Raw genomic sequence first — 17131 nt, 5'->3', positions numbered from 1 at the left:
TCGGTTTTTAGTTGGGCTGGTAAGTGAAGCAAATCTAGCAGCCACGCATTTGGCTTGTGACTGGTGCTTATTTCCAACCCTGATCTGGACAAATTTTGCGTGAACCATCACATGTCCTCCACACAGAATATGAACTCTTGCCCTCTGACAAATGATATAGAGTTCCCCACTGCAAACTCAACTGCTTTAAAACTCACTTCTTCCTACCTCCATCAAACTTTAAAACAATGCTACTTCAGGCTGCAGGGATTGTGTAGTAATTGTGCAGTGATATTTTACCACTTGGTGTGTGCAATATTTGTTGCAATATATGTTCAATATTTTGTATCTGCAGTTTGGATTATGTGCCATTTATTGGTGTGATGCTGTACAGCAAGTGCTGGTTTGCTCATATTTGGTTTGTTTTATTGTAACTGTGGAGGCATTTATGGGTGCAGCATCTAAGACAAATGCAAGTATATTGTATCGTATCGTATCGTATCGCACCGCATCGCATCGCATCGCATCGCATCGCATCGCATCGTATCGTATCGTATCATATCGTATCGTATTGTATCGTGTCCTCCGCCAGGGTTCACTCACTCACTGTATGTTAGAAAGGGGTTTTACATGTTTTCATTTTAGGCGTTATTGTAAAAATATTGATCAGGGCTTTTTTAGATCTTGATATATAATATATTCTGCTTTTCCTCTCTCTCTCTCTCTTTCTCTCTCTCTCTCTCTATATATATATATATATTTATACGTATATATTTAATTTTGCTTGCAAGTTCAGCTTGCAAAAAATAGGTAAAATATCTTACCATGAAAAGACCATGTATATTGGAATACTTTATAACCACATGGGAAGGACAAGACCAAAGAAACAATTCTGACATAGAATAAAAGAATAAAATTTGGTATTCTAAACTTTTTGAATGGCAGCCTTTCTGTAGTGTGTAGTTTTCACCAATGTTGATATGTATACCTGTTGTCTTTTCTTTAACCACGGAAAAGTGTTTTTTTTTCTCCACCTTAGAAAGTGCAGTCTTAAACTCTGCTCTAATCTGTCAACAGGAAAGAATGTCATTGTGGGTGCGGAGAAGATAAAAGCCTTCTTGCTTTTGCCAAGCCACTGCTGTCACACACTCTATATTCTGTGTTGTTCCTCAATTCAAATAGTAAACCAGCAGTGAGTGAAAGAGTGAGGTGCACTGTAACATGTTATTTTGAAGCCTTCGTATATGATGATAGATAGATAGTTTATTGTTTGATCTCAGGGAGGAAACTTGTTTACTACAGTAGGTGCACAACAAGTAAGACATACAGAATACATAACATAAACAGAATTATACAAAAAAGACAAACACATGGATTGACATTCTAAACACCACAGACTGGACTTGTTTTAAAATCAGAAGCAGGGCACTTCTTTAGAGCTTGTATGGCTGTGTAACAAAGCTCATGTGAGAATGGTGATTGGAATAACTGAGTTTGCTGGCTACAAGAGTTAATTCTTATTGGTGACTGTCAGCATATGGAAAAACAGATGGCTCATCAACAGAAGAGAGAGTGAAGGATGGGTCTTATGGCTGCACTTTGTGCTTTTGATTTTCTCTCGATTAATCAACAGTTTTTTTTCGATTAGTCGACTATTATTCTTCAAATAATTTTTTACTTGACTAATGTAACAAAACCCAAAATGAATATCAAAAAAATTGTCTTTTTAATAATTATTTTTTTCTGTCATCTTCTTTCAAAACAATGATAATAGCTGTATATTTTAAAATTGCTATGTTAAAGCATTCTCAGATGCCTGATCAGAAAAATATTGGACCTCAAACTCAAAAGCATTGCTGAGACACATACAGGAGTTTAATCGCTGTATATCATGGCAGCCCTTTTGCTGAACTGGAGAGTAAGTATCTTTTCTCAAGAACTTAAGAAAAATTCAAATTTTTATATCATGGATTTATTTTATCACTGGAGTAATATGTGGTTTAGATCATCACTAACAAATCTAGGCTATGTTTGCATCAGTGTGGGGCAAGAGCAATTACTGAAATGATTTACAGACTGTAACAGCAGTCACATACTGAAACAGCGGTCTTTAACATTGGTTTTATCACTCTTACATGACCATGAAAGTAAGCAGAAAATAAAACAGCCCAATAACAACATTACAATGTAACGTTAGCAGCAATGCAGGAAGTTTATGTGACTGCTACAAATAGAAACATGTTCCATGTGTTAATAATAATATATCCTGTGTGGGAGGGGACAAAAAGTAAACAGGACGGTGCCTTCTGCTGTGGTCTTAACAAAGTGCTATGTGATGCTTCAGGTGTCTGTGCTGAGCAGCTGTACTCCTGTGATAACTCACTTAAGCCACACTTGTGGGCCACCACTTGCTCTCCTGTGGAATCCATGCCTTGACAGCATGCAACTCAGGAGCATGTTTCTATATCGTGGTGCGCTGAAGCACGTTTTGCAAATCCACATATTTCCATTAATTGATTACGTCAATGAATTGCAAATAATGTGCCCTGGAACTAACGCCCTAATGGGCACAATTTTTTAGGACCTAAACTGGGATTCCATCTGGCCCAGGAACATTATTGGGTTTTCATGATGTATTCATTATTGATCAATATATCCAAACTTCACAGCTTTTTCATTACAAAGAAAGATGCTGTCCATCACCAACATGTTGCCCAATTCAATACTGCGCCCTCATTCTATACAGTATGTAGAGTACACTTTTTGAAGTTTATATACTATGAATAGCACCTCCATTTCCATAGCACATTGCATTGTGGGACACTTGTGGACATCAATAGTACAAAAAAACAGTGTGAACCTATTACATACTAAAATCCAGCCTAAAATAAGAATATTAGTACAGAATTTGGACATAGCTCAGTTTTTCACTTCTCAGTTTAGTGCCCGTAAGACATGAGCTTGAGAGACTTTACATGGCTCCAACTGCTGGCCCACATCAATAACATAGAAGCAATTAATGGATAATTAAAAGATATGGAGAAAACATTGGATTTAGTTTTTTAAATGGTGGTGATCCAAAACGTTTTATTAATGATGCCATGATCAGAAAGGATGTGTTTAGGGACAGCACAACACTGTCCCGTGGCACTTGGTGTTCATAGTGTGAACCCCAGTTACCCAGAATCTCAGTTTTTGTGTGTCAGCCTAAACTGACACACTTGCTGACTCAGGGGTTGTGGAATGAAACTAGAGAGAAATGTGTTAGAACTGTGATAGCAGTCTTTTCATTTGTTCAAAACATCAGTCAGACTCCAGCAGCTGTCAGTCAGCTTCATCTCCATGGTTCACTCTGCAGCCACTAACGGCTAAAACACATTCAAGCTCTCAAGGTTTTTCATGTTCTGATTGTTCACCAACTGCTGCTCTGATGTTTTTGTGTAGGCACGCGTGAAGATGGTGTTGTAAGAGCGATGCTGTGTGGTTTGCTTGGCCTGTTGTTTGCAGACACACCCTAACTTGCTTCCTCTCTCTTCCCTTTGTGTGCGTGTGTGTGTGTGTATACACAGGGGTGTGTGGTTCAGAGAAGGTCAGGCTGCAGGCTGTATGCAGAGGGTTATGCCAGCATTGTAACCAGTGTGACAAACCTCTCTCTTCGTAAAGTCAATTATATTCTTTAACTTTTCTGTCTTACTCTTCTTTATACACATGCATGTATTCTCTGATCTCATCTTCTCTTATCATCTAATAAGGTATGAATGGGTACTAATGAGTACAAATAAATTGAAATAATTGATAGAACATAGCTGCAGCTATTTTTGTTTTTAGTTGAAATATAGAAATATTAGACAGTTTAAATATTGCATGTGCAATCCTGTGATAGATATTAAAATTAGATGCCACTAATGCAGTGAATTATTTGTGAACAGGGTGGAGCTCATGATTGTGGTTTCTCAAGTGTGGGTGTGTGTGTGTACGCACAGTTAACTGAAAGAGGAAAAAACTGATTGCTAGGCATGCAGTTTTGCTCAGCGTGTTGTGTGAAATGAACTGCTCACCCCGATCAGCAGAGTTATCTGGGAAAGAGAACTGAATACGTATGTGTATGTTGTATGACAACGGCTTTGACTGGTCTTGTGGTTTAACACCTACACAAGCATCATGGTGTACTCTTAACATTCTCACGATCCTCTGCCAGGCCCAGCTTCATCTCCCTGTTAATAACAGAGACTGCCATCACTACTATTTCTGTTACAGTATATTGTCTTTTTGTTAATGTGTAGATCTACCTGGGCTTCTACAGCATAAACGAGACCAAATTTTATATTTTTATATATTTACTTTATATCTTACATGTAGTGTAAGAGATGGGAAAATGTGATTGTAATTTGAAGTCAGGAAAAAATAATATTTAGTAAGTGGACCTTCATTTAAAATTATTTGTCACACATGTTGGCTCCAAGCTGAAGAATAAACTTCAGTGCTCATGATTTAATTGGCTTTATATGCTTCTGTGTGGTGGTTGTCTTTACATATGTTCATCACGTTCTTGTGAGGGTGATATATGTCAAGATTGCCTGAGGGAATTTCTTTAAATTTGGCACAAATGTCCACTTGGTCTCAACAATGAACTTACTTTATTTTAGTGGTCATAGATCAAGGATCAAGGTCACTGTGGCCTCATCTGTCTCATTCTTGTGAAGGCAATAGCTCAAGAACACCAAGAGGTAATTTCTTCAAATTTGGCACAAATGTTCACTTGGAACCTACAATAAACTGATTAGATTTTAATAGTTGAATAACAGCCAAAAAGGCTGTTATTCAACACCAAAACTCAGGAACAGAAGGGGAGACCTTATTGGTTTGCAGAGACACACAACTTTGAAGTGATAGTTCTGGTTCACTTTTTACATATGGAGTTATGGTTGGGTTTTTTTCCTCATGACACAGAAAATGTGTTATATAAAAACATTTTATGTAGAGCTGAACAATTTGTTAATTGACACAATAAATCTGCAGTTACTTGATGATCAATTAATTTTTACTTATTCTATAAAATATGGTGTCACTTTGGGGTAGTTTTGATTTTATAGACCAAACCATGAATCAAGTAATCAAAAAAATCATCAGGAGATTGTGAAATGAAATGTGAATTACAGGCCTAGTTTTATATTTATGAATTCCAACTCAGACAACTAATCTGGAAGTAAAATATATCATTGCTGAATCCATGTGGACTGTTCCCATGACTGTGAATATGTGTGGTCTATGAACATGAACAATATGGTTGTTTGTTTCATTGGTAAATTGGTGAACCAATAGTTGGTAATGTGGGCAGAAACCCAGCCAAATGCGTTTTTGCAGGAAACCGTTGAGAATGGTTCCGTGGGTTCTGGGGTTTGGTTTTGGTCCTCTGGCTGTTGTCTCTCTCTGTGTTATTTCCAGTACCAGCGGAGGATGCAGCACTGCATGTGATACCTGACAGAGAGATTTGGGTTGAGACTCTGCTTAAGAATTGCTCTGGTGTGCCGCGTGTGGGAGATGAAACTTGTGTGGCTTTCAGAAGCTGGTAGTTATCTTTGAGGTCACAGCGGAGGTGAAGCAGGGTGTGGGCAGAACTGTGAGAACTAGAAAATTTAGTGTTTGTGTGTTTTAATCCAGAACACATCAAATCAGATGGTGTATTATCAACACAGAGGTTAGAATTACTCATGCTGGCTGCAGTGATGAGTCATGGTATCTGTCAGCCATCAGTGTACACATGCACTTTACATCCTCCTCTTGAGATATGTTACACCTGAAGTCTGTCATAAGTCTGTTTTGTTTTTTTCTTTGCCTCTCTCAGCAAATCCTCCTCACCACAAAGCAGATTATTTCTGTGCTGTCCCAGAAGCACCTTGTCTGTTTGTCCTTATTCACTCCACTGATCTTTGTAAAGAATGCCTCAGCATGTCAGACTCTAGCTTTATTTACATCAGTGCTGTGAGCAGGTTGTTTATGCCTGCTTCAATGAGGAGTACAGAAATAATATATGACATAAAATGATGACATCAAACCCTCTTCTTTGTGCTGATATTTACCTCTGTCTTTTCTGTTTTCAGGTAAGACCACACCAGTGAGCATGTCTGGCACAGCAGACCCTTCCAAACCATGTGACCCTTTCCAGCCATTTGGCAGCGAGGCCATTGACCCGTTTCAGAGTAAAAAGGGCCTCGGAGACCCGTTCAGCGGCAAAGACCCTTTCGCCCCATCGTCAGCATCAAGTAAAGCCCCTAAAGACTCCACCTTGGGTTACGCAGACTCCAGTTCTGTGAGTTGAGATGGTGATACTGTTTGACTGTCAGTGAGTAGACCAGGCGACACAGCTCTGCTCACACACCAGCACTGTCACTGCTCTGAAGTTACATTGACTGCAGAATACTTCAGGATCACTCGTAAACACTGATGAGTGCCGCAGTTTGAAATGAATCTCAGAGCCACATGATTCATGCTGTCCAGCATGTTAAGACAGTGAGCAGGGCCGTTTATGTACAACACATTGCCATATTCAATGATGGGTGAAAAGGTAGACTCCACCAATTTCTGTTTCACACAAAAAGAAAATACTTTTTGTCTGAAATAAAAGCCAAGGAAAATCTTCAGCTTTTTGACAACATACGGTGCATGCACCTTAAAAGACAGGTCGCCATCCATAAAAAATCCCAGATATTTAAAAGTATACACCAACCCAATTTGTTGACCACCTCTGGTAACAATTTTCTCAGACAGTTCCGAATTTACTGATCTTGACATAGTAAAAAAAAAAGAAAAAAAACAACAACAAAAAAGTTATTTTTTTCTTCTTTTAGGACAAGATGCAGCTGACAAAGCTGTTCTTATACTTTTTAAACACAAACTGAAGATACTCAAAGGCCTCAGCAGAGTGCAAAGCAATAATGGATAGTATCATCAGTATAGAAATAAAAGGCGGTGTTTGGTATATTCTTCCCAATGCTATAACACCTAGTTAGTGGATTGTACTGAAGTGTAGTGAATATACTCAGTTGTTACTGTGTGTCTTCAAACACGGTAGTATATTTTGTGGCTTGAATCTGATAAAGGATTTACACCAGTGACCTCACTTCCACTTGTTATTAACATAGGATCCATGTCTGCTAGCTTATCTGGATAAATAAAAAAAGGCTTGTTTGTTGTCAAGAACAACACCTCTTCATCATTCACTTGCATACTGAGATCTGATCACTGCGGGCAGAACCGAGATAAGAAGAATTCTTGTTATTATCAGGTGTGAATACAGAAGCCCTTTGTTTAGAAGTGATTATCCAGATTAGGGCTACAGCTATCATTATCAGTTCAACCTCTGAATGTTTTCATATTTTGTAATACAACCTGAAAATATTCTCTTTTTTATATATTGATCTGTTATAATTACCAAGATGAACGTGTTTTTTAACCGAAACACAGCCAATTTGGGACAGGTCATAACTTAACATTACTGAATATTGAGCGTTTAACACATCAAATTGTAAGATTACGATTATATCTTGTAATCATTTTTATAGAATTCGCTTGTCTAAATTTACATTTACAAGCAAATTGTGATTGCAAACAAAGAAAATGATTAAATTGGGTTTTTGCTCTACAAGAGTCCAGTGTTCTGTAACACAACAGTGGAACCCAGTTCAGTGGTCTGAATTATTATAAATACTTCTGCCATATATATATACATCAGTATCAGGAAAACATTATTTTATAGAGTTTACAATGTGATATTGATTTCAAATTACATTTAGTTCTTAACACATCACTGGAAATTAAAATGTCATCTGTCATGGTAAGGATAAAAATTGTATAATTGAATATAGTAAGCTTCCAAAGCTCAGCTCACTGACAGACAGTATGTGTGTAATGATGGGGGTAAAGAAGCCAGGACTGGTGCTACTCAGCTCAGATTTATCCATGGAACACACAACAGTATCACTACTCAACTCTCAGCAGCTGAGTGTGTCTGCCCTGCATGACCTTACTGTGTTTATGCTCACTATTTGGTGTTGATAGTTGATTAGTGCTACAACTCTGCAGTCTGTTCTTGCCATGCATGTTTCATTATATTAGGGTTATTCTCAAGCATTAGCATTAGCATTAGCAGCCTGACACAGCAATGCAGGACTCTGCTGTTGCTTCCTCGTGCCCTGCACAGGCCTCCTTCATGTCCACACCTGCCATATAGAACACATGGAGCCATAGTTCTGCTCCCAAGTTGTTCCTCAGCGTCAGGCCGTCAGTAAGTGAAGAACAGAAAAGAAGATGAAGAAGTTCAACCGCTCTACAGCTAGCTGTCTGTGCCCTGCCTGTCAAACCGGCTAGATCCTGCCATCAGGAACTGTAAGCTAAGCCAAAATTTAGCCAGATGCCATGCTAAATGAATCTGCTTTTGGTTGCTTTGTAACGTCAGCTGAATGAACAGTCATTCATAAATGGCAAGCTAGTTAGCATCATTGAGCCAGTGGTCCAAATAAAATATAGGAACAGACAGGTAGTAGCATTACTCTAGATATGATTGAAATTTATTTTCCAGGATTTTATCAACATGATGAACGTCAGTCACAGTTAGTCAGTGTTGTGGCAGACGTAGGTGCTCTCCTACACCCACACACCGAAGTCTGAACAACAGGTTGCAGTTCACTCAGCAGCCTCAGACAGAGGCCTCATTAAACAAGGATTTTCTTAAAGTTGCATATAGAACCTTTAAAATGTGCATGGCTGACCTTATGAAATGACCAACTGCCTCTCCTCCATGGGAGCGAGTTAGTGGTGACATCTTATCACTCCCTATAAGCTCTGTAACCTCAGTCAGGCTCTGGATGATGGTGCAGCTTTTTTCAGGCAAACTGTTGCCGCCCTCATGGCACAGACACTTTGTCACAGTGGACAGCACTGCGTTTACCCCATGCTTGTCATTTGACCATTTTTTTTAGATATAACTGCATAAATTCAAATAACCACCGAACAATCGAAATCTCCGGTGCTTTTTTGTGGAGGTCTACTAACATTATGTCTGAGTGCGTTGTGTACCTTCACAAAATGTGATTTGCTCGTAGCGTTCACGGGCAGTGCTTAGCACCATCTACATCAGCTGAAGGAAAGCTGTCTTCAATCAGGAGCAGAACTATCATGGAGGTGTTATATACCATAGGCGTGGATGTTAGGGAAGTCCGTGCAGGGCACAAGGGCAAGCGCAAGGGGATGATGCCCATAGCGACAACTCTCCGAGGGCTATGCCCATATTCATAGAATCTGGAGTAACAATATGTAACTAATAATACCTTCACAGTGGATTTTACCGCCTTTTTCTCTCATTCTGCATGTCACACCTTCTGCTGTTGAGTCTTCCTGTTAGCTGTTCTTTCCTTAAGCTCCAGTTATAGTTTGTCAGCATGTGTAGAGGTTCACTGACAGTTCTGTTTCACCTCAGTTGATTTGTCTCATATCTGGCACTGAATGGTATCAATTTTGGTAGCTTAGTATTTTTCTAATTCATGATTCTCTTCAATTAACACTAATTTGGCTGTAGTTTGAAGCATTAAAAAAAAGCTAACAAGTGGCTAAACACAGTGTTATATATTGTGTTTAAAGTGGACTGAAGAGAAACACTGCAGGGACCCCCTCACAGTGTCTGTGTGCTGTGCTGTGATGTCTTATGAACTAGTCCAGTTCAAAGTTTGATGATTCATATCCTCTCTGTTCTGTGATTCACCTCTCTGACAGGACCTGACAAAGTCAAGGTGAGACATTGAAAATCACGTAAAACATGTTGGCAGTTCTGTTTAGAATAATGTGAATGAATTACCATAGAGGCAGTGCATTTCACATGTCTGCTGAAGCATTTGTTCTGATACATCTCCCATCACGTCTTACTGAAAAACAAAATAACATTAACTTTGTAGATTATGAAAAAATCACACTAATGACCATGAGGTTATCTGTAACTGTAAGCAAAAAACTCAGTTTCTAACATGATAGGACGCAGGATGCATTTGGATTACAGGATTGTTTCTCACTTCACTGCTTTTTCAGGTGAAAATTGAAGTTATTGCCTTTGATCAATACTCTTGAAATGACCATAAGGTACTTCATATGACACTTTGAATAGAATAGCCCAACTGTTGTGATTTCAGATCTTAGATATAACTTTTTCAATGTTGTTATTCTTTTCATCATTAGTTTACTGCTTATCCTTTATAACACTAATTCAAATTAAAGATGAAATTGTTTAACAATAGACACAAAGATATAACAACTACATACTTACGATTTGAGGTCAAATTTGAAATCTCTATTGATATGGGGAATCCCATGTCTGTCATAACTCTACTCTCTGCCCAGCCCCTTCAGACATGCACCTCGTCATGTAATTGTTCTGACAATTCTACATGTTGGTCTTAAGAAAAAGCTCTTGTGAGCAGTATATCTACTGAGAGGGACATGTTACAGGGTAAAGACTTCCCAGTGGTCTTTGGTAGACAAGCTTGTACTTGAAATGACTAGTTTTACTTTTAACTTTCTGAGAAGCATCAATTCAACTATATATTTATTACTATTGCTGAGTCATAGTTAGAGGTGGTGTTGCAGTCCATTTCAACACCACTGCCAAACTACAACTGAAGCATTAAACAACACACTTATGTTACAGAGACAAGCGTACAAAATTAGAACATCACTTTAGATAGACAATGCTGTCTCTCCCTCTTAATTCAGTTCAGTTCAAGTTAATTCATGAGGCTTTATTGCCATGACATTTGACGTGTTGCCAAAGCACGACAATTACAGACAGTGAACAAAATTAACAACTGATCACATAAATAACAATAATAGTCAATAATAAAAAAATAGGTCATTAAATTAGTCAACAAAGTATACTAATCTACAGTACATATATAAACATACATATATACAAACATATCTCATATGTCTCTTAAATTATTACTTATAAACACATGTTTTGCGTGTGTGTTTGTGTGTGTGTTACAGATCTGTTGTACTGTATATACAATTTGAGTTTGTTTGGGGTCATTAAAGAAAAAGTTAAAAACAACGTTTTAATAAAAAAATTACAGGTATCAATTATAACCAAGAAATATAAAGTAGAGGAATAAATAAAAAGGCAGAGTGTGAGTGTGAAACTTCAGCTGTTATGTGTTGTTGTTGTGTGTGTGTGTGTGTGTGTTTATAGGCTGTGTGTTTGTGTGCATAGATCTGCTGCACTTTCTTCAGGGTCATTAAAGAAACAATTAACAGCAATATATAAATACAAAATCATAGTTATCAATTGTTAAAAAAAGTGAAGTACGGTAGTAAATAAAAAAGGCAGAGTGTGAGCTGTGAGGAGATGAAATCCAGCTGGTGTGTGTTGTTGTGTGTGCATGTGTAGACTCTTAACAACTGTTAATATACACCCCCCTGTCCCCTGCCTCTCTGTCTTTCTCTCTCTGTCTCTCTCTTTTCAGTTTGGGAATGAGGCTCAGCAGTTGGAGTGGGCGAAGCGAGAGAGTGAGCGAGCGGAGCGAGAGCGGCTGAAGAGGCTCAGACAGCAGGAGCAGGAGGACCTGGAGCTGGCCATCGCCCTCAGCAAGGCTGAGATGTCCAACGCATGACCTGGAAACCAAACCACACACAGATACACAGACAGAGCGCAGACAGGCTAATCTGCACACAAAAATGACAGACATCTAGATAATCAGACACAAAGCACATCACTGGACTAACTCAAGTGTTCATACACACTCCGGTACACACACACACACACACACACACACACACACAGGACCTGGACTCCCACTATCTACATTCCCCTACGCACTATGACTCAATGAATAAAGAACTTCTTGGCGAGCTGCTGACCCTGTGTTTAGAAAACAAGCCAACAAAAGTGAGGGTCGAGAAGTTGTCACGGCAAAACTCTTCAGCTGACATGAAGACATGGAGAACTGCAGGATGGAGGAGGAGGAGGAGCCAAGAGGGGCCTGATGGAAACAAATAGATGCACTGTGTTCATGCACTCTGGTGGCCGGACAGTAATGCGATGGATCCATTCACCGGACTGAGCCAACTTGCTGACTGTAGATGAAACACGACACCTGGACGGCTGGAATCTCAGCTCGTTTTTCTTCTGCAGCTCCACTCACAGCGAGGGAACATGCGACATACTGGCATGCTAACCAAACTGTTGCTATTACCTGCAACATGCAGCTGTGAAGAAAAATAACACTACAATTCAAACTCCCAAGGTAAAAGGGATGTTTTCCTCATATGTAGGTGTGACATGGATACATCACTGAGCTACTGAAGGCAGAACTGTGTGGAAGTATTTAGTGTTTTTTGTTTGCTGGAAAGAGAATCCCACAGAATGAGGTGTTACACAAGTGTTTGTTTCTAGAGGAGACTGGATCTTACACTTCTCAGGATTGAGAGGTTGCAATTCATAATAATCTCTCTTTTCTCATTTCTTTTCTCAGGAAGTTCTGTCACTTACCCAGACTCAGTGAACAAGTGAGTAGGTTGATTTTCTGCTGAAGGAGAATAGTTTCCTTTGCTTTGTGCTGAGATCGACTTGATTCTGTATTGGATGCACAGAAATGAAATTGACATTCGTCTTTCATCTGACTCTGGTTAAGTTGAAGCATATTTCTACAAATATTAGTTTTCCTTTTAAGTTCATACCACAACAGGGAATAAAACGAGATTAGAGATTTGCATCTAAAGTTCCAGACAGGGCTGGATTATCAACAAGGCAGAGCAGGTAAACCCCTGAGGGGGCCTGATGGCTCCAGGTTCATTGTGGGAATCTTATAACCCTTTTCCACCAACATGGAACCAGTTTCGTTCTGGTTCCCACACCCAGTTTTGAACCATACAGAACATTTCAACCAAAAATAAACTGGTTCAGAAGCCGAAAAGTTGGTTCCCAGCTGAGACCAAAATATAGCAGGATTTCCTTGACCTGAGTTGCGAACTATGGCATCATCAGAAAGCGGGTCATATTTTACAAGTTTGAAAGAGGATGGAGATGACAACAGTGGAGAAGTTAAGTTAGAAATCGTCAGGAAAAAAATGAATGTGCAGTGGTTCCATTAGTAGTTAGTCTATGCTTGTTTTTTTGGTAAAAACCAAGGCTGTCAAATGATCCATTTTAAAAATTGTAATTGCAATTAATTGCAATATTTGATCACATTTTTTTTCAGTCCCATTATTATGCATTACAAAAATGCTCATATTGACAAGGAAAATCAATTCTTACCAGATTACTCATGGAGTTCCACAGAAGTCATTTTCTCTCAGGTATCTTAAAGTCAAAGGTCAGGTGGCCCCTGTAAAATGACCATACCGTTTTTTCCATCATCAAAAGTTTGAAAGTTATTTCACCTCCATCCCAAGAAGCTAGACATGGTTGATACCACTGGATTCCTTTGGTCTTTCAGTTTTGGATAAATATCATCACTGTAGCTTTAACACTCAGCCCAGTACAGCCTCGTAGAGACAGGAATGTCGACCGGTGATAAATCCAATGTAAAAAAAACCAACCCAAAACCTTGTTACCTGCGGACCTTGATGGCATTGTGATTGATGGCATCGTCCTTGATTGTGATGGTTCTGCGCAAAACTAATGGAAATGCGGGCTGCTTCACTAGGTGGTTCCAAGGTCCCAGGAACCCTGAATGGAACTGGTTCAGAGCTAATTTGGTGGAAAGGGGGTATGAGTTTGTGATCATGTTATTGTAGGTTTGTTAAGGAACATGCTATGCATCACTGAAGCACACAATATAAATGGATATGACAAGGGCCTTAAAGCACTACTGACATTATTAACTCATTGATGAGGTCATGTGCTGTAGGGGGGCCAGGATAAAACTGGGACCTCTGTGATAAGGCCCCCATGTCTTTTAACTTAACACCCTCAGTGTGTAACACAGGCTCTCTTATAAACATAGAGTCTCACAGCCCAAGCTGAGACAATCCCAATAACATCACTATGATGTGGCCGCACACATGTCGCGTCTTTAACCGCCTGGAAAACATGAATTTTCAAGCACTGGGTGCTACTCTTGTGTTGCGTCTGAGGTTGCTAAGCAACCAGAATCAGCACTATATCACAGCCCTCTGCGTGCAGAGCTGATCTTCTCCCAGCTGTTTATTAAGTGTGTTTTAGGTCTAAAATATTGTCTGTGGAGAAATGTAAAGCTCACGCTATCCCTGCATTAAAATGATCAACTTCTTCTCCATATTTATCAGAGACTGATATTTACAGAAGAAAGGAAAGATATCTGCCAGCTTGGTTGCTCCTCGTCAAATGACGTGGTGCACGCAGCTGGGTTCCAACATAGACTGTAAATAGGAATAGACAACTTTCTCTTTCCCCCACTATGCCAGTGAAGCTAAAATATCCCGGGTACGGCCGCTGCCATCTTGTGTTGGTGATGCCATTCATAGCCGGAGTGTGCGCAGTAGCTATCTTCGCAGTGACGGAGCTCCCGCCAAAACACCCGTCCAACCAGTCGCAAGCAGCCTTATTGAACGTGAGTGCATTGATTGGAATTCACAGCTGTCAGTCATTGCAGGAAATCCCCTTTTTGTTGAATTGACTAACTTAATAAACCAAACAATCACTTGAAAAATCATCAGGGTGATGAGATCTACCCTCAGGGACAGAAACCACCTTTGGAAAAAAATAATTTTGGCAAGTTTTTAGTTTGGCCTATCTCCTATTTACTTACACGGGGTAGGGGGGGGGCTTTATGCCCTCTACTGCAGCCAGACACTGCAGCGATTGAGATTCAAAAGCTACACTTTTGGAAGCTGTCATGGTTTCCATCTTTTCATACAGTCTTTGTGTTCCAAATGTTGAACTCTGTTTATCTTGTGACAAAGCCGTCATGCAGAGAGAAATAGGGCAACACGCGCACATTGCAACGGCATTGGTGTGGCGTAGGAGCATGCCTGCTGCACGTCTCCGTTGACAACAATAGAAATTAGCACGCAAAAAACGCGGCATGTGTACGGCCCTTAGAGCTCCTCCAGCTCCCGTTAATCTGTCCCTGAGTCAGTGTTTGAGATAGTCAGCAAGGAGAGATGCTCCCCTCCTCCAGCTCTGATGTAAAAAAGAACACTTTTAACCAACATTAGTCTTGTATGTTTGACTCCTTTGACTCTTGATGCATTACGTGAGGAAAGAAAAAACAACTGCTCTTCAGCTGTTTTAAAAGAAACTGATTATTACGCTGTTTCCCTCTAATATGACACCTGACGAATGAAAATAATAGCTTCAAGTGTCAACATATCCTCTGAGTGACAGCAACAAATTGTACAGATCTATTTTCTTTGTGTGTGAGTGTGAGACTGTACTGTGCTTCCCTGCAGTACTCTCTCGCCCTCTGTCCAGTGTAAATAGATAAACAGAGCTAACTATGCGTCTCCTCGACAGCTCTACTCTGATCCTGATGCTGTGATGTCACACCACATCCAACAAATGAAAGGCAAGATGAGGGAATTATTTTTTCTATGTTTGACCTCGTTTTCTTATTGAACAAGGATTTTAACATGGTTTTCAAGAGCTGGTTATGATTTTATTATTTTTGACATGTTTATATTTTAAAAGAACATCCATATTAATCTAGATGTTTTGTGCTATAGCCTCATCTGCAGTGGTAGTCAGTGCTCTGCAGAGCAGCAGGCACAAGCTGCAGAGTGTTTGGAAAGGTTTGGAACTGACTGGAGATTGGAAATATTTCTATTTCTGATGTGTCATAGTTTGATGTTTGGATTTAACCACTCTCTTTGTTTTTCTATGAGTTGTCCCTTTTACTTGAAGTGGTTACTGATGTTTGAGTGAAGCAGAGTCGAGTCGACAGGTAAAGCAAAACAGATTCTGCTCAGCTTCTTTTCAGTTTCCCTCAAGCCCCTCTGTTGTAGGTATGAATATCATGTTGTTTTTTTATATATGTGAGTGTGTATTCAGTGTGTGTTCATGACCAGTCATATGCTTCAGTCAGTGTTTTGCCACGTGCATGCCGTGCTGCTGGGTTCTGCTCAGAGCACATACGTTCTCCTAAATGTTACTTATGGGACGTTATTATTTTTATCATCACTTTGTACACTTAATGTGGAGAGACAAGTGTTGCACTTGGCTCAGTCAAAGAATCAATCAAAGAACAGCCTGTTGACATTGTTGGTGTTTATTAGACCACTAGCAGTACTTTGCTCTCAGGTTAGTCATACATTGTAAAGCAGCACTGGATGTCTTCTGATGGGACTCAAAAATCTCTGTTAGTCTGTTAATTCTTTAGAGGAAAGGAAGAGTTTTGAAGGTACAAAATGCCCTTAAAAACTTTTTGGGAAGGAACAAAAATGTGATTTAGTAAAATCAAAGATGGCTCAGTGCTGCCACTGGTGTCTGAATATATTACTGTTAGTGCTACTACTACTAGTACTCACAACCACTGGCAGCCCTGTAGCACGCTGCTGCTGAGTAGATTCCTGAGTGATCTGCAGGGTTTAATACCACAGGATGATGTAGGTTGACTTGACTTTTCACTGATGGTGAGTGTGCTACTGACTTTCAGCTTTTTAAAGACTAATGAATACATATGAGAAACCCTCAAAATGTTAAGAAAAGTAATATTCTCACACCTATTTTCCTCATTAAACAGAAATACAACTGTACACCTTTTGAATTCAACCTATTCTCGATCACGGAAGACTCACAAGGCTTAATAGCCTTGTTAACTCATTTTAAAACACACTTCATTCAAACTTGGCACAAACAAAAACAGTCTTGGTTACTGTTGTTAATAATCTAGTTAGTAAGTCCACTGTTCCAACAATCACCCGCTCCAGTTTGGCCCAAATAAATCCTTAATTCACCAACTTAGATATAAAAACATGCTGTTATTCCCTGCACTTTCTCTCTCTGCCTGCTGGCTGCCGGCTGTTTATAGTCCTGCAACTAAGCTTTGGTGGTGCATGCTGTGCACTACATACAATGAGTTTAAAGAAAGAGGAGTGCCTGTGTTTTTGACAGTATTGAAAAACATATTTTCAGGATTTTCTAAATACCCAGGTATAATACTGTGGGACAACCCAAGCCCACTTAATTGCA

The 17131-nt window shown here is 39.5% G+C and overlaps 1 protein-coding gene across 5 annotated transcripts in view; it reads left to right on the top strand.

Moving 5' to 3' along the window:
- eps15l1a (epidermal growth factor receptor pathway substrate 15-like 1a) overlaps positions 1 to 16834 on the top strand; it is a 49663-nt gene extending 32829 nt beyond the window's left edge. For 3 of the 5 annotated variants that reach the window (XM_042515495.1, XM_042515480.1, XM_042515476.1), the window contains 3 exons: positions 6081 to 6289; positions 11487 to 12266; positions 12495 to 16834. In XM_042515495.1, coding sequence (XP_042371429.1) covers positions 6081 to 6289; positions 11487 to 11633 — 356 coding nt within the window. In that variant the 3' untranslated portion in view covers positions 11634 to 12266; positions 12495 to 16834. Of the gene's footprint in view, positions 1 to 6080; positions 6290 to 9747; positions 9765 to 11486; positions 12267 to 12494 lie in introns of all 5 variants that reach the window. The other 2 variants (XM_042515487.1, XM_042515470.1) reach the window with 1 other exon arrangement.
- Positions 16835 to 17131: the final 297 nt, after the last annotated feature.

This window comes from Plectropomus leopardus, chromosome 3, assembly GCF_008729295.1.
Source record: "Plectropomus leopardus isolate mb chromosome 3, YSFRI_Pleo_2.0, whole genome shotgun sequence".
Classification (NCBI taxonomy): domain Eukaryota; kingdom Metazoa; phylum Chordata; class Actinopteri; order Perciformes; family Serranidae; genus Plectropomus; species Plectropomus leopardus.
Note: the sequence above shows the minus strand (reverse complement) of the source record. Positions and strands in the feature narration are given on the sequence as shown.